General features: G+C 40.0%; 1 protein-coding gene across 4 annotated transcripts in view; it reads right to left on the reverse strand.

The window, feature by feature from the left end:
- The window catches only part of TNNI3K (TNNI3 interacting kinase), a 305481-nt gene that overhangs the window by 217654 nt on the left and 65283 nt on the right, over positions 1–22544 (reverse strand). For all 4 annotated transcript variants that reach the window (XM_074221177.1, XM_074221174.1, XM_074221175.1 and 1 more), the window contains exons 6-9: positions 16300–16398; positions 9831–9969; positions 1964–2108; positions 1767–1871 (exon numbers count right to left, since the gene is read on the reverse strand). In XM_074221177.1, coding sequence (XP_074077278.1) covers positions 1767–1871; positions 1964–2108; positions 9831–9969; positions 16300–16398 — 488 coding nt within the window. The remainder of the gene's footprint in view (positions 1–1766; positions 1872–1963; positions 2109–9830; positions 9970–16299; positions 16399–22544) is intronic.

Consider the following 22544-nt stretch of genomic DNA (forward strand, 5'->3'; position numbering starts at 1 on the left):
TAGCCAAATTAATTAGCATAATTGTATTAGCAATGTATGTTTAGCAAATGTATACAATTAGTATAAATGCATTAAGTGCATACTAGGTTCCAGAGGAAATAAATACAAAGAATGAACCAAAGAATGAACTCAAAGACTGTATGATATCAAGGAGTTTATAATCATTTGATTAAAAAAATCATTGATTAAAAAAATTCCAGGGTCATTAATTAAATCAAAGAATGCACCCAAACTTGATTAGACACTTAGGGACAAGTGGACTCTTTTTCTCAATGAGAAGCAGGACTTTCAAGGGCTTTTAAAAGCAAGCTAGCCTTAATGGCTTCTCACAGCTTACTAGAAAGAAGGCAGTGCCTTCTTGGCAGGTGTGTGTGTGTGGCCACCCCAACTCTGCTTTTAAGGGATGACAGATGGTTTCCTTAGAAAGGTAGGCACATTTGCACCCAAGATGTTAATGGTAAAAAATACATATAAAATAGAGCAGAATAAAATGCATCCTATCTGTTGCTGTTTAGCTCCTGCAATGAGAATCTGTAAGAGGAGAAAGATTGTGGGAGCCGCCGCTCTTGGCAGCTTCCCACAGAACCAAGAGGGAAAGAAGCAATATGCTTACAGATGTGGATCTGCCTGTTGCCATGACAATGTCAGTCACTGTCTTTGTGGCTGGTGCTAGGATGGCAGCAGCTGGCTCCATCTCCATCTGCTGTCCTGACTATAGCATCTGCCTCTACCTTGGCTGAGATGTGTCTAGCCTGGGCCCCTTGGCCTCTCCTCAGTTTCTGCTGTCTCTGTGTTTGTAACATCTGCTGTGATTTGTCTTTGTTTTGCATATGAGACTTCATGTACAGTTTATGTTATCGCCCATTTTAGATGACAATCGTCTTTAAATTGTACTCAATTCAGGGGGTCTTAGAGACTGCATCAAAAGAGGATAGCTTCCAGAAATAAGGAGGTGATGCGATCTCTGCACTCTTACCTAATCAGGCTACTGAGGTACTGTGTTGAGGTCTGGGTTCTACATTTTGGGGTGGGCATCGATATGCCAAAGACTGTGAAGAGGCCAAAAGGTCAAGTACTCAGTTGGTAACATTATTATTAAACCCCCTCATTTGTGGTATGGGCTAGGAATATAAGGTAAGTCAAAAGACATTCTCCAAGAACCTGACAGGCTAATGGGGGAAGAAGTTGAAAGGTGGGGAAGGAGGGTACCCAGCTAGCCAGCCAGGGCTCCTTCCATGAAGGGAGGATCTGGATGGAGCTGTCCAATGTCCACTTTCTACTGTCTCCAGGCAGAGGGCAGGAAGGGGCCCCTGGCTCGGGGGACTGAGGAACTGGGAGTTTCAGAGTTGATGCAATCATGTAAGAAGGTTAGTTCCTGAAGACATTGATCAAGTCCAGGAGCTGACCACAAAAGGGCCTACATTAATGTGAAATTAAAATTAGTTGAAAGAACTAAAGATGCCACAAAAATGGCAGCTGGGGAATGTGTCACAATGAATGTCTTTGAATATATGACTCTCCTGCTGGATTTATTCTGCTTGATCTCACAGACATAAAATGAGAGCAAGAGTTAGAAGTTGGGAAGAGGTGGATTTAGGACTGAACTCAGAAGGAAAAAACAAAAGAAAAAAATCCTAATCAGAATTCTTCCAAAATGTGTCTCTTCAAAAGACCTTGTTGAACTCTGAATAGGTTTGTTCAAGAGGAAATTGCTGAGGAGATGCAGTTCCGATTTTAAAATTCTGTTTCCTTGAAATGCCCCTTACCTGTGAAAGGCTGTTTCACTAAAGATGTTTTCCTTTGCCAGACTTTCTGTTCCTGCCATTTGAATTATTTCCTTGGCAACTTCAAATTTTCCATTGTAACAAGCCCTAGGGTTAAAGAAAATATAGGTTGTTTTTTAAAGGCTGGGAGAGTCACGTACCATAGCTTGTAGACCACAATGGCAATCTGTCATACTCACAAGTGCAAAGGTGTGTCTCCATAGATATTAGCTATGTGTGGCTGAACTTCAGAATCACTTTGGAGCAGCAATCTTACAATATCATGGTGTCCAAATCGAGAGCAGAAATGCAGAGGTACATGGTCTTCATTGTCTTGGGCATTCACTGGCATTAATAACAGAGCAGGGGACAGGTTATCGGGACCGGGTCTCATTCAGTTTCCATTTCAGCAATTGCTTAACAACATGCCATGAACAGGATGTCTCAGTAAATTCTAACTGATGGTGATTCAATTCAGTTCAACTTAGCAAGCATTTATTAAGCCCCTCCCTGGGTTTCTGTGCTGGGGATGAACAGGAGAGACCAGGCAAAGAGGCCTACTAAACCCATGCTCTAGGATCTTGTACTCCAGTGATGGAGATCCCAACCCTCAGCCTCTTCTCCCCTCTCATTGAACTTGATGAGGACTCCACCAAAGCAGAAATGGACTTACAGCTAGTGGGAACTACAGTTTACACTCTGGCCATCCGTTTTAGAGATATATACTCTATATCAATCATTCTTAGTATGTTGCATGATTCAATGCCCTATTAAATACCCTTTAAGAAGGTAATTAAGGCTAGTTGATTGATAATCAATGGGGAGGAGGTTTGAGTCAGGAAGAAGTGGGTTGAAATCCTGCCTTCAAACACTTAGTAACTGTGTATCTCTGAACAAGTCCTTTAAATTCTATGGGCCTCACTTGCCCTTTCTATAAAATAAAGGTGGGGTGAGAGCAGATAGGTGGTGCAGTAGATAGAGCATTGAGCCTTGAGTCAGGAAGACTCAACTTTCTAAGTTCAAATTTGACCTCAGACACTTGCTAGTGACTCTGCACAAGTCACCTAACCCTGGTTGCCTTAGTTTGCTCATATTTAAAAGGAGCTGGAGAAGGAAATGGCAAATAAATCCAGTATCTTCATCAAGAAAATGCCAAATGGGGTCATGAAGAGTTGACTGCAAATGAAATGACTCAACAAAAAAATAAAGGTGTTGGACTCACGGACCTCTGAGATTGTTGTCCTACTCTAACTCTATGATCCTAGCATAATAAATTTTCAGTGATTCATATGTTTGAGCTCTTGCCAGGTTTTTAGCATTTCATCTTCCCCTCAGTCACATTAGATGGCATCACTTTTACTCTGGGGAAACCAGATATAATCCTATGATATTTACTCATATAAGTCCACTGCCCTTTAATGTTCTTAATATCACCTTTTTGTAAGAGATCAGTAGGCTCTGTTGTGAATTCCACAATTATACAAAGAGTAGTGAAAAGATTATATTTTATGAACAACCTTTCAATTCCTTAAAGTTTTATTTCCTGTTCATTAAAGATTTTCAGAGTTGAATTTTTTAAAATATGAGTATTGACATTAGAGTAGAAGGTGACTTTTTTTGTTTGTACCATAAATTTTCTCTGTTGTGACATTCCTCTTTTTTTAATTTCATCAGAATATTTGTGAATTCATTTGGTAAAATGAATGTCCATGGAAAAAAATTCAAATGACACTCCTACTGCCTACAGAACAGAAAATTTTACGTAAAATTTGTCCGTATTATTATACCCAAAAGAATTTACTTATTATATGATTTGCCCTGTACAGAAGCTTCCAAAATCCAGAATGGGTATTTCAGTGTTCACAGAAACAAATGGAGAGCAGTCAACAAATGTACTATTACCAGTCATGAAAAGTACACATTTTGATTTACATTTCAATGTAAAGTTCAATGACAAATTACTAACTATATGTATCAAAGGAGTCATACATTTTATGTTGTGCACTTGAAGAAACATAAGAATGGAGTACTTGAAACCAGGAAAAACCTGGTTTAATGGGTCAGTACATTGTAGATGCTTCATAAATATTTACTGAATAATTGACTCATCATTGCTAGATCTATGACCACAAATGTTTCCCTCTATGTTCCCATCATCATGCCTTTATAGAGGCGTGCCATGATGCCTGGCCCACTTTTCTTCCTCATATCCCCTGAAGCCCCTTCAGCTCAAGTGCTGCTGCCATTTCTGACTCACCCCATTATCAATGTCCTCATCCAACAAAAATTCACTTTGTATTCATTTTGCACGTTGCTTTTTTTTTTTCAAATCTGAACCCACCATGTTTCTCCCAGTAGAATGGAAGTTCCTTGAAGATAAAGTCTATATGATTTTTATCTTGGTATCTGGTGCTTTCAGGAAAGAAAGCATTTAATAAATGGTGGCTGAATTTATGAAAATTCACCTTGGGAAAGTAAATTAGCCCCATAAGCTGGGATTTCCTCATCTGTACAAGATAATAAACTGCAGCCCTTTCCTCTTGGAGTGTTGTTGTGAGACTTAGATGAGATAATATTTACAAAACATTTTTTAATCCCTCAGCCTTATAGAAAATTAGTCTGTGCTGTCATTGTTACTATCATTGCCTTCACTGCCACCCACACCACCATCATCACCATCATGAGTTAAATGAGAAAGGCCATGGTGGGGAGTGCAATAGTGCCAATTTAAAAAAATGATATTTGAGGGCTGCATATTGATCCTGAAAACCAATAATTCACATTGTCCATGCTTTATTGCATTTTTCTCTTCAAGATGAGGGGAAAAAAAAACATTTTCAACAACCCCAGTCACTCGGCCATGTGACCAGAAGGTGACATGCTGCAATCCGTGAAGATACCTTGATTTTCTCTCCCAGTCCATTTGAATATACTTTGTTTTCAGTAGCAGAAAGAGTAAATTGAGAGCCATTTCTATTTTGGCTTGAATTTACCTAGATCCAAATCATCTTATCATCATCATCACCAACATCATATTTCCAAAACAGTCATTTACATCTCCCATTTGCATCATTTTATGTCTTTTCCAGGGTTTCTCAGGAAATATTATCCAGTGGGTGGTGTAAATCTGATTATCTTCATTTTACAGATGCAGAAACTGAGATTTCAAGAGGGTAAATGGCTTGGCCATAGTTGCCAAGTTTAATTTACTAAGTGTACATTCAAAATCTGAATGCCACCTCCTGCCTCCAGCCAGAATGCTTCCCACTAAACCACGCTCTGTGACAAGTAGCTCAGTTTCCATCTTGGATCTAACTTCAGTATTCTGACAGTGTAGGAAGTAAAGAGGAAAAGGATCTGAGTTGTGAAACTTCAGAAGCGTCCCACATTGCCACCACCAGGGCATCCAGTGGAGGATCCATGGAGCATTAGCAAGTTCATAGCATTTTTGCCTAAAGTTCTTAAAAGTCTCCTGCAGTGGCCTTTTCACCTTTGAATTTTCTTGGAGACTATTTTTTCACACTAGTACAAACTGCCACTGTCTCCAGTGAAGGCTTCTGGTGCGTTCTTTCCGACCTTGGTACCAGTGCTGACCAGTTGTAGTGATTAAGCATGAATGAATGAATGAACAAAAACATTAGGTGCTTACTATGAGTCAAGAAACGTATTAAGCAGTAGGAATAAAACTCTTCAGTATTGCATGTGGGTGGACAAACAGAGTCCTACAGCATATGGGAAGAGTGAGCCTCAAATCTGGCATCAGATAATCTGGGGTCAAGTCCTGGCTCCCTCCCTTGCTGACTGCATGACCTTCAGGCTCAGGTGGCATGCATGTGGAACCCCTTCCTGCTGTATATCCATGCCCCACCACCCTGGGTCATTCTTCCCAGTCAATGAGCTGTACCCATTCTCATTCATTCCCAACAGTCTCAGGCAGCAGCTGAGAGACTCAGTTTTAGGAGTCACAGTAAGAAGTGAGTGCCCACTTGTATAGGAGTCCATGGCTGGTCTGCCAGCTGCTAATGACACCCTTGAAATTATTTTGAACTGACTTTGTGTAATTTTTTTAAATTTGGAGCAACTGAGCAGGGTCATAAATAATCGATCATGGGGTCAGAAAGATCTGAGACCAAATCTTCCTTTGTGCATGTACTCAGGTATGTAAGCCTCCCAATGAAAGAACAGCCTCTCAATGGTCATAGGCAACTCCAAGTTCAAAAGTTCCAGGGCTGGTGTTAATCTTCTTTGGAGGAAGGAATAGTTCACTGGAAGTTTCCCCACACCAGTGAAATCCTGGTCCAGTCTCAGCTGAATTCTATGGCTTTATAGAATTATAGTTTACATGATGTTTCCCTACTAGAATGTAATACCTTTGAGGGCAGGGACTGCTTTTCTTCTTAGTACAGTTCCTGGCCCATAGTAACTAATTAATCAATGCTTTTTTGATCAACTGATAAATCAAAATTATAGAAAAAAGAGAAAATATGAATGGGAAAATGAGTAAGTCATTATATACTATTGTTGGCATTTCTCTGCTATTGGGCATTGTATTATTGCTAGTACCATCACTATCATCATCATCATTATTGTTCTTGTCATTAACATCTTCCATCATCATCACTATTATTAGCTGAAAAATATTAAAACTTCACTTCTAGAGAGAAGAAAGCTATTCTCAGGGGCAAATTGCTCTCCTAAATGCATTTTTAGTAAGAAAGAACACTGTCCAAATGGAAAGATGCCTACAGTCAGACCCACTTCACAAATGCAGCCTTCATTGATTTGGCCAGAGCACCAAGACTTCCTTCCCAGGCTGCTGCATGTCAAAGGGGCTGGCTGAAAAGATCCAGGTCTCCACACAGATTGTGGTGCTTCACCCTTTGATTACAGAGAATAGTGACCAGTTTCTGCAGGTGCAAAAAAAATGGCCTTTTTTCATTTTGATGAGAAAGGAAAATCCAGAGAGCTCATTTTTCCATGTGCAGCTACCTTTCTGCTTGACCATTCTCCCTGGGGAGAGGGACAAGGGGCACTGGTGTCACTGACCCTAGAACATGGGGGGAGGGGAGGACCAGACACTTAAGACCAAGGACTCGGAATAGCTCAGTCTCCCCGCATCCTGATCCTTGGTGGCTATTTTCAGAATTACAGTTGGCTAATTTTGTAGCTGGAATTTATTTTCATTCTAAAGTGTTTGTGACATTCTGGGTTGTCATGACAACCCCCTGTAAATACCAGGTTTCAAATTGGGCTCCTTTACGGGTCATTCATTTCATCTTCCCCTTTCGTACATTTTCTGTGGCGAAGGTCCAGTCTAAACCAAATCATCTGGAAGCTTAGCCCGCTTTTCAGAATAAATGAACTGACGAATAATAAATGCTGGGCTCCGGTGGGCAGGAGGCCCACGGCTCCTTCAGTTGAGTTTTTGCAGAAATGGTTCAGCACAAACAGATCTTAAATATCAAGGTTATGCTTGAAGAGGGGGGAAAACATACTTAGAAATCTGAGTCATGCTGGCTCCACATCTTCAAAAATGAGAGAGTGGGAGGTACACAAAGCACATGTGAGTCTTAGAAAACCTTCAATTTCCCTGGGCTGATATTAAAGCAGAGGAGGGGTGTGGGGGCATTCTGCCCTTTGGCAGAGGACTTGTGGGTGCTAAGGACATGCCCTTCATGAGTTACATTTGTTCTGACACCAGGGAGCCTCAGAGGGGATCAGGGAGAAGGCTTGAAATGAATTTTAGTAATAAAAAGTGAAATGGAAGAAGCTCTGGACCCCAACCAGAATGGAAGCTCGTTGAGGGCCAGGGGTGTTTGTTCCATTTAGAACTTTGTATCCCTAGTGTAGCACAGTGCTGGACACATTGTAAGCCCTTGACAGAGGTGTTGACTGGCCAAGGGACGGAGGGAAGGGAGGACAAAGAAGGACAATACATATTTGTTGATCAACTAATTGCTTCATGAATAGAAGCAAAGCTGTCCTCAGTCTCCTGCGGCTAGGTGTGAACCTAGAATGAGGAATACCCCAGTTCAAGTGTGGTCTCCGATACCTAATAGCTGTAGGACCCTGGGCAAGTCCCTTAACCTGTTTGCCTAATCCATTAGAGAAAGAAATGGCAAACCACAATAGAATTTTTGTTAAAACAAAAACAAAACAAAACAAAAACCTGAACAGCATAGTCCCCAGAATCTGAAAGAGTCAAACACTACTGAATTGACTGATCAACAACAAAGTGACTCTCCAACAGTAAAGTGAATGGTTTCCAAAGCCCCAAGGTACAGGAATGGTGTTCTGTGTTGACTGCAACACTCTACCTTTTTAAACAAACATGCCACAATGTACAGTCATATGTTCTTGCATTTTAAACACACACACACACACACAGCATTTTCTTTTGCTAGACTAACAACAGCCTTGGCCTCCTTTCCTGTTTTCTTCTCTGGTGGGAGCTTGGGCTTTCATTAGGAAAAGGTGAAACCACTGATTAGCTGGATTAACTGGAAATCAATCTGTACTCTGGAGCAAGAAGCTGGCAGTTGCCAAGGTCTGACAATCTTGTCCAGTTTTGTAATGTGTACTAAAGGCCAACAGTCTTTCCAGCTGTGTTTTTAATTAGGTCTCTTGGGGGTCAATGGAAGAAGCTTGGCTCTACATGCCTGAGGGGACTTGAGAAAAGCAGATCAACACTACGGGGAACTAGTGTCCAAAATGGGGATGGCTGGGCAAGGGCAGGGATGGGGGCAGGGGCAGGGGTTTGTCTGCATCTAAAGCAATGGTCACAAGTAGCCCCAGGACCTGAGATGGCTAAAGCCAACCAGATTTACCCCTGGGCTTTGAATATCTTCAGCCTGGTCATACTCAATCACATTTTTTCATGTCAAAACCCAAACTCAAGCCAAATAGTGTGATCTCTGGGAGCATCCTCTCGTTTTTAAATTTGTTAAATCAAGAGAAAGGCTTCACAAAGTCATGCAAGAGTTTGATGCATTTAAAAAACAGGAACTCAAGATATGTCAATCAACCCAAAGGCATTTCTTCAGTCACCTGCCAGGTGCCAGCCTCTGGCCAGGGTCAGGAATTGGGAGGGGTGGTTGCAGGGAGGGTGTGAGTCAAGTCAGAAAGATTTATTTAATGAAGTGCTGAATAAGGAAAGGTGCTAAGTGATTGACAGGCACTAGAGAGAAAAAGAAAGGTGGAAACAGCCTTAGCCTTCACAAAAGTACAGTTTCTAATGGAGGAGACATTGTCCAACAGGAGTCAGAGGCTCCTTCTCTCCTCCTAAACTGTGATTCTAAATATTTTTGTGCCATGGACCCCTTGGACATCCTGGGGAAGCCTCTGGAGCTCTTCTCAGAATGTCTCTAAAGGCACAAAACAAAATGTAAAGGCATGCAAAAGAAAGGGATTATATGGAAGAAAAATTCATAAATTAGTTTCCTAGTCCTGTTCATGGACCTCAGGCTAATAGTCCATGGTTCAGAGGCATACAGTATTCTATAAATTCAAGATTAAACTACTCTGCCATATTTCTTTAACCCCAGGGTTTACGGAAGTTACTGGTGGAAAGTCTTTGTATGAGAGTCAACACAAAGTAATGGATGGAAAGCAGTCTTAGAGGCAACTGCCTTGTGTTGGCTGTCTGACCCCAGGTAAATCATTTAACCTCTTAGTACAAAAGGCAACTTCAGAGAAGGGGGCCCATTGCTTCCATGGAAGAAGATATTCACAGGGAGCTTCAGAAACAGATGTAAATTTAGGGTCATTCCAAGAAACTTAAAAAGAAACTTTAAAAATATAGTTCTAAGGGGTGGCTACATGGCACAGTGGATAGAGCACTGGCCCTAGAGTCAGGAGTACTTGAGTTCAAATCCAGCCTCAGACACTTAATAATTACCTAGCTGTGTGGCCTTGTGTAAGCCACTTAACCCCATTGCCTTGCAAAAACTTTAAAAAAATAGGTATAGTAAAACCAGAGTCTGTTGGGGTTTTTTAAAACAACCAATGCTAGTACAATTTATAAACCTCCATTTTAGTTTTCTATTGGCTAAAAAATACTATTCTTACCATCTGCTTTACTGCCTTCTTCCATCAAGAGTTTTGCAATATTGAGGAATCCTTTGGCAGATGCTAAGTGAAGAGGCCGATCTCCTACTTCCCCACCTAGATTCACATCAGCGCCAGATTTCATCAGGAGACGTATTACCTAAAGACACAATTCATCTGAATCAGATTTTAATTTTTTTTTTAATATAATGAATGAAGGAATAGAACACTTTCAGTATTCTTGGAGGAGAATCTTTGTAATAATTGTATATATATAAGGAATTGCTAATCCTGAGTTTTCTTTTTTTTCATAATTGAAATAGGAGAAAATATTTGTTCAATCTACTTTGGAGAGATATCTTGTCAATCAATTGAAAGCAGTAAGGATTGTGAAAGTAAAATGGACTCTTAGCAATCAATAATCTGCAATCTGGCTAAAATTCCAGACTTGATCTTCTTGAAAGTCAACCAGAATTTCTTTCCAGTTAAATCCAGGAGACTTTCCTCATACTATATTTCTCTCAACTGTTCTTTGGGTCTTGACATTATTGATCACTCCTCCATCCCTTCATGAAATCTGAGCACTCTATGAAAGTCTTATGTGGCATCTCCAATGGTTTGACTTATTCTTGGTAGAACCCCAGCACTTTGTAAGGTCTCAGATCTAGGCCTAAGAGTGGATCTCAGAGATCATCACGTTCAACCTCTACCTTTTACAGATTTGGAAACTGAGTCCCAGGAAGGTTCCATTGGCTGCAAACAGGTAGAAAAGGACAAAAGCAGGAGGGCCCCTTACCAGTACAACAGGCAGCTGTACTCCCTTCCCCTCAAAGTACTTAGATGACTTCTAGAATTTTTGCATAGATTTGGATGTGTCTCAATGCTAACCATTTCTCTTCCTTATTTGGAGCACCTTGGAGGATTGTTTTTACTATGGCAATCTCATCAAAGTTCATTTCCTACCCTTTCTCCTGATAGGAGCTTCATAGGCTTCCCATAGACACCTACCCTTCAGACACACACACACACACACACACACACACACACACACACACAAACACAGAGGGAGAGGGGCGGGGGGGGGGGAGAGACAGACAGACAGACAGACACCCCTTTCTGCTAGCTTATTCAGAGGGCAGCTGGAATAGAAGGGAGTCCTGGATGCCTGGTCTGGTTTCCAACATGGCAATGAATATGAGTTTTATTTGGAATATGGCAAAATCCATTAATTCATTGAGTCATAACTCTAGTGTGGGAATAGGCTTCAGAGATCATCTAGTTCAAATTTCTCTTTTTTACCAATGATGACTTTCATGTGCAAGGAGGTTAAGGGGGCCTAATATCACATAGTTTGTGAGCATCCAATAGGAAATTTGAACCTTAGTCATCTCATTCCACGCTAGGTTAAAACACTGTATTGGGGAAAGGAAAGGGAAAAGTAGGTGTGTTAACTCACTTAAAATAAACAAAAACTCCCTGTGAATATAAATAGTTCATTCCCTTCCCAGGTGTTTGCTGTAGAGAGTCATCTTTAAATTCAAGGGAAATCAAAGTAGTCACCCTTAACTCTAGGGAGACTAGCATATAAGTATAGGAACTAAGGCATACACCTCATAAATCCCCATAATGAGCTCTATAAAGGGTAGGTACAAAGTATCTCTAAAATCTCCTGTCTATTAAGCACCATGATTATATACCTGGGGAATATTGCCCACAGTAGGAAACATCGACTCTTCCCCAGAGAAATAAATGAATGAATGGCCAGAGGGCTGACATCTCGAGCACATTTCTTTCCAGTTAATATACCATTCTCCTTGTCAGCATAATACAGGAGAGGACCATTGCAGCCATAAATTGCATTTGGGGTGCCTTCCCTGGCAGGGAGGAGTCCAAGTCCCTTATCATAAAAGCCCCATGCCCATTTTAGCATAATTTCACAAGACTGTGACGATATGTTCACAGCAAGTAAACAACCTTATCTCCCCGCCCAACATGTAAAGATTCCCTTTATGTTCCTGCTGAACGATGAGGTTAATCTCCAAAGAGGAAAACTCTTCAGATAGCTTGCATGGTGTACATCTTTGTGGCTACTGAAGCAGAGAAGTGCAGTTTTTCAATCATCTCAGTTTTTTGAGTTGGCACTTTCCAATGCATTTTTTTGGTAAATAGTATTTTTTCCCATTTACAAGTAAAGATAGTTTTAACATTTTTTTATAAAATTTTGAGTTTCAAAATTTTGTTTCTCCCTTCCTCCCATGCCTATTACCAACAGGGTAATCAATCTAATATAGGTTCCACTTGCGCAATCAGGTAAAAATATATTCCACATTAGTTATGATGTGAAAGAAGAAGCAAAAGGTAAATATACACAAACAACATAAAACATGAAAATAGTCTGTTTGATCTGCATGTGGATAGCATTTTCCATCAAAAGACTTCTAGAACCATCTTTGAGTACTATTATCTGAGAAGAGAGAACTCTATCACAGTTGATCATCACACAATGATGCTGTCACAGGACACAATGTTCTCTTGGTTCTGACCACTTCATTCACTATCACTTCATACAATTCTTTCCCAGCTCTTCTGAAATCTGCCCAGACAGCATTTCTTATTTTACAATAGTATTCCATGACATTCACATGTTCAGTCATTTCTTAATTAATGCACATTTTCTCAATATCCAATTCTTTGCCACCACAAAAGGAGCAGCTATAAATATTGGTTTCTTTTTTTTATGATTTTTTGAGATATAGTGGTATTGCTGAATCAAAAGGTACTACGGTTCGACTGCTTTGAGTTCTACAAAATGGGCTGATCAATTCATAACTTCAACAATACATTAGTGTCCCAGTTTTCCTACATTTTCTCCAATATTTTCATTTTCCTTTTCTTTCAATCCAATAGATACAAGGTGGTACCTCAGAATTGTTTTAATTTGCATTGTTCTAATCAGCAGTGTGATTTAGGGCATTTTTACAGGGCTAAGAGAGTTTTAATTTCTTCATATGAAAACTTTCTGTTCATATTCTTTGATCGTTTATCAATTGAATATGTATTCTTATAAATTTGACTCACTTCTCTATATGTTTTAGAAATGAAATCTTTAATATAAACACTGATTATGAAATGTTATTTCCCAGCTTTCTGATTTCCTTTTGATCTTGGCTGCAATGCTTTTGTTTGTACAAAACTTTAGAATTTAAAGTAATCAAGATTATCCATTTTGCATTGTTTGGTCATAAAGTCTTCCATTCTTCATAGATCTGATAGGTAAACTATTCTTTGCTTTCCTAATTTCCCAATTTGTTCATGGTATTACACTTTATGTAAATTATGGACCCATTTTAACCTTACCTTGGAATATGAAATGAAATATTGATCTTTTCCTAGTTTCTACCAGACTGTTTCCAATTTTTCCAAGCAGTTTTTTTTTTTTTTACATAGTGAGTTATAAACCAGAAGTTGTAGTCTTTGGATTTGTCCAATAGATTATGATAATCATTTAGTACTGGGTCTTATATTGCTAATCTTTTCATTCATTCATCATCCTATTTCTTAGCCAGTATGAAACGATTTTGGTGGTTGCTGCTGCGTAACATAGTTCCAGATCTGGCTTCCTTTGAAATGTTTTCTAAATACCCTGGAGATTCCTGATCTTTTGCTCTTCTAGATGAATTTTGTTATTTCTTCTAGCTCTAAAAATACTTTTTGTATTTGTCCGATTGGTGTGGCTCTGAATAAGTCAATTAATTTAAATAGAATTTTCATTTTTCTGATTTGTTTGGTCTACCCCTGAGCAAATTATATTTTTCTAATTGTTTAGATCTGAATTTAGTGGTATGAAAAGTGTTTATTTATTTTGGTTTGCTTAAAATATTTTCCCCTAATTATTCTGGAATTTGACTACAATATTTTTTGGAGATTTCATTTTGGGAATCTCTTTTAGAAAGTGATCAGTGGGTTCTTTCAATGAGTTTACCCTCTGGCTAAAGGATATCAGGGCAGTTTTCCTTAATTTCCTTGAAAGATGCTGCCCAGATTCTTTTTCTGATCATGGTTTTCAGGGAGTCTAATATTTTTTAAATTACGTTTCCTCAATCTATTTTCTAGGTCAGTTGTTATTCCAATGAGCTATTTTATATTTTCTTCTATTTTTTCATTCTTTTGATTTTGTTTGATTCATGATGTCTCATAGAGACACTGGTCTTCTACTTGCCCAATTCTAATTTTTAAGGAATTATTTCTTCTGTTAGCTTTTGTACCTCTTTTTCCAGGAGCTGTTTTCTTCTGTGGTCCCCCCCCACCCCAAATTTGGACAATTCTATTTTTACGCAGTCATTTCCTGCAGTTAATTGTTGTGCTTCCTTTTGTAAGCTGTTGGAAATTTTTTCATAATTCTCTGATTTCTCTTCCCAGTTTTTCTTCTACCTCTCTTACCTGATTTTTAAAATTCTTTCTGAGCTCTTCTAAGAGGACACATTAATCTTGATTACTGTTTGAGACTACATGGTGTTGGTCACTGTTTTCTTCTTCTGAGCTTGTGTGTTGATCTTCCCTGTGAGAGGAGCTTACAAGGCCAGGGTTCTTTTTGGCTTCTTGCTTGTTTTTAACATTGAGCTTTGCTCGTGGGGCAACAGGTGCACTCCAGGATTCTGGTCACTGGCTTTCTGCCTCTGGGACTGGTGGTTTACCCACTTGCCTAAGGTGGCCGGGCCCACTCATGCCTGTTTGCTCTGGGCACCAGGGCTGGAGGCCTTGGAGTTGACCTGAGGATCGTGCTGCAGTCAAGAACCTCCATCTGGCTCTTCCTGACATTGCCTCTACCATGTCCACTCCCTTATTACTCAAGTGAGACATACTTCTCCCTGCCTCCTGGGCTCAAAGCCTGCTTCATTCTCTCTTTCTGTGGCTGCTGTGATTTCAGCATTCATTTAGTGGTCTGATTGACATTGGTTTGGAAGCCAACTTTCTGTTTTCTCCCCACCTCCCCCATGCATTTCCAACATTTGCCTCTCCTATTCTGGGGGACAGAAGTCACATGGAAGAACCAAGGATGGGCCCAGGGATTCCCTCCTCATCCTAGACTCTCTGAAAAGCAGTTGGGATTTGCTCAGAGATGGCAGACTCCTCTGGAATAAGCTAGAAGGCCTAAAATAGAGAAGGCTGAAATGGGAGTGTCAAACAACTGCATCCTAATTCCTTTTTTACTAACTTATAACTTCAGGTAAATTCCAAGGAGAAAGCCATGATTAATCTAGCCTTCATTGCAGAACATCAAAGTGAATCAGGAAATATAATGGGGGTGGGGGTGGGAGGGATTCACTCTCAGATTCAAGATGGCAGACTGTGGGTGCCAATGGCAGACTGTGGCTACCAGCCAGTTCTCATTTCATCAAACCACATGACAACATCTCCCTGATGACTGCATCTGCCCTGAAATGTCATTCAGGAAATATTGGTGAGGTTTCCTGGCAAGAATTATCTGGATGATTGTTCTGGATAGCCAAATGGAGGCACTTCTCAGGTGCCGCATTCTACATATGCTCCTAAGAGTTGTTCCATGAACTATAATGTTCTGGCAGGCCCCTGGTCACTCCTAGTTCATACTGACCACAAGAATGCAAAGTTAATTCATCTTCACTCAATTTGTATAAACTGAGGCAAAAATGGCATAGAGTGTGCTTGGGGGACTTACCAGTGTCATCAACCCAGGCTTGGGGCTTACTGGAGCAGCACCAGCCCTGCTTCTGGATTTCTAGATCTGCAGTCCAGGTCTGGATGCCTTGATTCCATGGAATGCGAGAGGCCCTTAAACACGAGGAGCTGCATCACAGTCCCACTTTCCAGAAACCCTTGGAGGTTAGCTGGTGTTCCCAAAGTGGGATCCCTGGCACTGTGTGCCTTCCCACGATATCTAGGAGCACTTCCTCAGTGATTCTTCATGGGCTGGGCATCCAAGAGCCAAGCTCAGTGGAGACACATTTCCTCTCCATCTGATAACCAGCCTTTTCTACCCTGTGGTTTGGGTAGGACTTGTGAATTGCCTTTTCTGCTTGGAAGGGACATCCAAGTCAGTTGGCTGTATGCATGTTTGTGCAAGCATCTGTGTGTGTGTGTGTGTGTGTATGTGCATGTGTGTATTTGTAGGCAGTTGTTTGCATATGCAATATTTCCCCCATTAGACTAGGAGCACCTTGAAAACAGAGAACATTTTTGCCTCTCTCTCTCTCTCTGTATCCCTAGCACTCAGCACAATGACAAGGATACAGCTGGTGCTTGTTGGCTGAAGGAATGACCTCTTCAAGGATGGAGGAGAGACTGAGAGAAACTTCATGGTCCATCAAGTTACTGGGAAAGAGACAGGGAAGAACAGTGAAGCCTAGCACTAACTGACCAGGCCAGGTCCAAATCTTAGGCTTCAGGGGTCCTAAGCTCTCTTCTCCAAGAGAAAGCATGCACTGGAGATCTGAACCTGAGGCCAGTTTACCTGCTCCTGACCATAGTATGCTGCAATGTGTAGAGGGGTGAAAAAGACTGCATCTTGAACATTAACATAGGCTCCATGCTGCAGCAGGACATCAGCAGCCTAGGACAGAAAGGAAATCAAGAGAAGAAGGTGTCAGAGTCAAAGTCTATCTTCTTCAGCTTATACCTATCATTTCCTTGCAAAAAAATGTAAGCAGAGGTGATGAATCTATTGCATTTCACAAAAAGTTGTTCAAAGTCAATAGTCCCCCCCCCCACCAACTTTCCTTCTCAGAGTAAAAGAATCAAACCATGGGAAAGGATTTATTGTTGTTTACTCTGCTTTAGGTACCATAGTTTTGGTCTTCAGGACGGCTAGTCAAGACAATAATAACAGTAAGATTTTCTTCCTCTTCACCAATTTCCTCTTAGTTTGGTTGGTACTTTTTAGTGGGAAGCACAGGGGAGATACACATCTTCAGAGAAGAGAAGGGCTCTCCATCTCTGCCCCATCAGCTCCAAATGCTGCACCATTAGGTATGGGTCAGTTTGATGATTCCAGCAATATCAATCCTCTTGCCCCACCCCACCCCCACTAATTCTGCTCTCTGTTTGTCCCTGAAGCCATGGACTGAAGGAGTAACCCACTTGACCTGTCAACTCCCTCTTCAAATGTGATAGTCCCATCTCCTTAGAAGCCTACGATTAAAGAAAAATCATCTCCGAAGGACTTGGAATTTTCAAATGGTTCAGTATTTTATGTAGGAGTGGTTTTATCAAAGGAAATGATAATAAAGAAGATGAATGATCTAATTTTTTGCTGCACCCTAAGGATCACACTGCATTTTCCTCTAACTTGAAGCTGAAAATATATGTTGTCTCCCCCATCAGAAGGTGAATGTCTTGAGAGGAGGGATAACTTTCTCTTTATATCACTAGTATGTCCCACAGAGGAAATGCTTGACAGATACTTTCCTATTTATTCCTTCATTGATCCATTAATTTATTCATCCTTCTATCCATTCATTCATTCATTCATTTATTCATGCATACATTTATCCATCAATTCATTCTTCCATGAAATCAGTCATTATTTCCCTTTATGATAATTCCTCTACTCACATTTTCTCATCAAGTGGGATCACATAACCAAAAAGGATATTAAGGGTTGGCTTAGTTTAAATAGGTTAAACTATTTACTAAAACATAATAAATAAAAAAGACAAAGAAAACATAAGGATAAGTTAGGAGCCCTACTTTCTGACTCAACTCTTTCCATTAAATTTGATGGTTTTCATTCCTGAAATTTGAAATTATTCTATTTGTTAAGGAAAAAAAAACTAAAATAGTGATTGTTCTCCCTAGAATTAGAAATGTCTGTTATAGCAAATGGGTTTTCAATAGAGTGCATAGGGATGTGAGTAGCTGTCTTTTTTCTATTGAATTTAAAAATCTTGGTATTAGAAAAATCCTGTACTCTGTATATAAAGTAATACTGCTGATCCACAATCAATGGCCTTGTGCCTTGTATATTCATCCCCCCCCCCAAGAGGTTAGGGTACATTTGTATGATTTTGATATGCTTACTCCTAAGCATAGTGGTAGTGATTTGAAATGAGGAGTTAGCGGTATTCTTGAGAAGTTTACAGACTGCCAACATGATTTCAAATCCATGATCTCATCCTCAATCCAACCAGTTTTAAGGAACTGGGCTAACTGTCCCAAACAAAGAATGTGAAGGAAGAGAAGAAATCTCCTTACAGGCAATCTTTCAAATTAAGTCAGCAAGGAAGATTTAATAATCATTCATGGAAAAAATCTGATGATAGCCAATTCCCAAAAGTTTGAACTTTGAGACCCTTTATAAGATGTGACAGATATCAAGGTAGATGAGAGCCTTTTTTAGAAAGTTTCATATTTTAAATTTAGCATAACACTCAAATGAGAGACTTAGCATGAATTTTTATTTTAAAAGGACTTTGTGAAATGCTCACATAGAGAGCCAATTTCCAAGGCACAGTTCCAAGATGTATTTCATTCCAAAAGATAACTGCTCTTAGGCTTCAATAAATAGTCCAAAGTGGATTTTTTCCCTAAATTTGCACTTTCCCAGTCATTCAGAAGGTCAGCCTTTCAGCTGAACATCTATTAATTATGAAATGTTGGCCTTCTGAACAATTGTCAAAATATGAGCTTTAACAAAACCATATTGGGCTATCATTGAAGTACAGAGTGTACTTAGTTTTGTTTTAAAATACCAAGAAAACCTTTAGTGCTGAAAGAAAGGGTAAAATATAGTGAGGCATGGGAGGAATGACAAAAAGAATTCAGAGACAAGTGTTCAAGTCCTGGTTCTACCAAGAAGGAATTGGGGAAGGCATTTCCTCATCTGCAAAGTGATGGATTGAACAATATTGCTGATGTCCTTTTCAAACCATCAAGGTATGCCAGAATAATCCAGAACAAATCAACAATTCCTTTACTGGGAATAAAATCTACTGAACAGTTTTTATGAGCTTAAAACATTTGGCAACTATTTTAGCATCTAACAAGACAATATAGTCTTTGTTACCTAGTTAGAATTTAAAGGGGCAGGGAAGGAACATGATGTGATTTTTTTCCTCTATAAAGATTCAGCAGTAAGCTTATGGTTCTTGTACAGCTCGCCCATCCCTTCTCTAAGGGCAATACTGATCTAGGACTGAAAAGCATGGTAAACCCCAGCTTTCATTTAGCCAGAAGTGAATAACAATATTTGACTTTTATGTGGCAATTTAAGATTTGTGAAACACTTTACATAAATCATCTCATATGACTTTTAAAGCTATAATAAAATAAAACTGGTAATCTCCTGTTTTGGAACCCTATTTTATCCTGTTTGTCTCCTACAGATTTAATTATTAACTTTCTGCAGACAATTCTCAGATTTATTAGACCAACTCTAAACTCTCTTGATCTCCATTCTTGTATCCCCAGTTGCATCCAAACTGGATACTTCAGAGCCATCTTTAACTCGTCCTCGCCAATGCTGGGCTCATAGCCCTCCCTCTCTGCTCCTCCCACCTTTCTAGTTAGCCTCTTGTAGAGTCTATCACCAGTGGCCTAGTCATGCAGCTGTGAAATCTAGGTTCATCATCATGTCCTCAGTCACCCCACTATCAATAGATCATGGAGGGATGCTGTTTATAGCTTCATAACATATATTCTATGGGCCCTTTACTCTCCCCTGACATGCCACCAATGGGGAATGCCCTCCTTGCCTTTTGGGTGCTCTCCTTGCCTCTAATCTCCCCCTACTCCAGGCCACCCTTCCTTCATTCATCTGCTAAATTGGTCATTAAAGGCAGGTCTGACCAACGCCATTCAGTAGACATCTCATCTCTTCCATTAGACTGCAAATTCCTTGGTCTTTCTTTGTACCATTGGTCTAGTACAAAGATATTTGATAGTTGCTCATCAATTGGCATCTAAAGGAGATTCAAGGTGAAAGTGGAGGGGCAAGGGTTATAACTGGAGCTGGAGTGGGGACCAAGAAAAGCTGGAGTAAGAGGTGCTTAGATTAATGTGAATAGAATTTCCAAGAAACAGGTATGGGCAAACAGTCATAGGAGATGGTGCAAGTCATAGGGATGGGCAATTGAATGTCATCTGGGAGGAATGGCAAACAGGCCCATGTGGATGGACCTTAGCATGGAAGGAGGGTGCTAGTCTAATATGGTTGAAAGAGTGGAGATAGACAATTTTGGTGGATTGAAATAGCAGAGGCAAAGGGGAATCATAGAACCGGGGATGAACTTTGGGGCAGACTGGAGAATGGGAGAGAGAAATTTGAGGCAGCTCTGGAGATTAGCTTAAGAAAGAAAGGGTAAAATATAGTGAGGCATGGGAGGAATGACAAAACTAAGTTTGTTTTCTTGACTTTTTCATTTTTAATGAACATTTCAAGAGTCTAGTATATTCTTTTCTGATATAAGAAGTCCTTTGCAGTTAGAGTGAGTTCCTCAATTCAATACATTCTTATGTTCTTGTATGGCAATAAATGCCCATCCAGGTTTAGAGATAGCTCACCTATTTAGATCAAAATTACCTCCTGCTTCCAAAAGGAAATATGTTTTAGACAATGGCAATAACAATTGGTTACAAGCTTTAATGTTTCTGATGTTTTTTTTACGTAGAACTCTTTCTTGCAGTATTATCTATTTTTTCCTTAAATGTACCCACTTGCTGACATTCATTCCAAATGTCACCATTTCAAGAGCAAATCCTCGATTGTGTAGTTGCAGAATCTTTTCTCTTAGTGCAGGCTGACTGATGTAATGACTTTTTTCACCTGACATGGCTGTAATTAGGCATTTATGTATGAAGACCTATTTAAAAAAATAGCTCTTCCAGCCTCCCTTCAGAATCGAGGTGCTTTTATGTGATCCTTCTCTTATTAGCATAGGCTGAAATTAATTCATTCTTGTAGCTCACTCAGAAAATGTTCCATCAGAGTAGAACTGTAGCCAGAAACTCAAAGAGAAGGGCAAAAGATTAAAGGCTAGCTGGCTGGGAGCCCTACAAGCAAGAAGTTCACACGGACCACCTAAGGTTTTGTTACTCCTTTGTAAGGGATTTGAGCAAGAGATGGAGGAGGAAAATACAGAGGCAAAGGAAAATGAGAGGAAAGATTGAGTTCTTGGTGTGGTCTTTGTGAGACGATGCCCTGTGGGCATGAGCAGCAAAGGAAGAAGAGGGGCCACTGATGGTCAAGATGGTCTTTCCAGGAAATCACTATCTACCAGCCCCGAATCTCAGGACTCTAAAGAAGCTCACCTGAAGTAATTGGCGTGGAGTACTCTGCAGCCTTCAAGACCCACTAAACACTAGTGACTGTGACTGCCACTGTTAAAGTTTTCATTATTGATCATTATGAGCCTGGAGTCAGCAGACCTCCAATAGGTGGGTAACTTTATTCTCCAAACCTTCCACTCTCCTCTCACTGAGCTCCTGCCAGGTTTATAGAACAATAAAGGGGCGTTCTGGGGAATGCTGAACCAGCAGCCTCTCTAGATCTCTAGCATGCCTGCCCAAACACTTCTGAATTTAAGCCACATCATTTACACAACCCATGAAACCTATCCTGAGGTATAAATGTCCCATGGCAAATCGAACAAGAGACCGCTCTGTTAGTGCTGCCTCAGAACATTCCCCAAATAATCTCTACTTAAACTGGGGAGCAATTCAGAGAGAAAACTAGAGAGACAATGCAATGAGGGGAATAGTCACCAAATTTATGAAGGTGCAGAGCCACACTCACAGCTCACATTTCCTAATAAAGCGATTTCCATATATCATCTTTCTTGACCATCACAACAACCCTGTGAGGTGGATACTATTATGCTATTTTACAGATGAGGATACAGAGGCTCAGAGAGCTTATCTAACTTTTCCTTGATATTCTTAGCTCAAAATTATTGACATAAATATAAATCAAATAGACATAATATAACTAGGTGAATTTCTAAGTCAATATATAGCCTGGGAGGTTCTGTGCTATTTGACTTTGACACTGCTGCTGCTGAGGATACAGGGACAGATCTAGAGTGAGGAAAATCCACAACCAAATCCTGACTCCATATACCAGCCATGTGCCCATCATCTTCAAGTATCAAACAAAGGGGCTGAAGATCATCTCTAAGGTGATTACTTCCACTTCTAAATGCACAATCCGAGGATCTACATTCTGTGTGACTGAACAAGTCACTGAGTCTCTTAGAGCTAGACTAAGTCATAAAGAGATGCCAGTCTATATCGGAGGAGGGACTCTCCATATTGAGAGTTCTTGAATTTTTCCCATCACAAAAATCCATTCAAATTTAAAACAGATATGAGTTCTATCAACCTCAAGTCTATCTCTCATCCCTCTCCATTTTCTATATATTTTTGTGGACAGGTCTTCCATGTCCATTGCAGCATATTAACAAAACTGATGGAAGCTTTGGTTTTTTTTTTTATAATTTTTATCCATTCATCCTCCGGACCTTCACTTGGTAAGAGTGAGGCACACTTATCTTCTGACAGTCCCTTGTCAATCTAAGCTTCCTTGATCCATCCCTTCCTTTGCTTAGAGGAGACACTTTCTAGAACCCACTTTGCAAATCAAACTGCTTTCAATTCACTTGAAAAAGCAACCTTTAAATTGTTGTCAGAAGGGAAGGTGGAGTCAACAAATAGAACATAAGAGAGAACATAGAAAGATTTGGTCTCTTAGACAAGGCTAAGCGA

This window comes from Macrotis lagotis, chromosome 2 (assembly GCF_037893015.1).
Source record: "Macrotis lagotis isolate mMagLag1 chromosome 2, bilby.v1.9.chrom.fasta, whole genome shotgun sequence".
In the NCBI taxonomy this organism is placed as follows: Eukaryota; Metazoa; Chordata; class Mammalia; order Peramelemorphia; family Peramelidae; genus Macrotis; species Macrotis lagotis.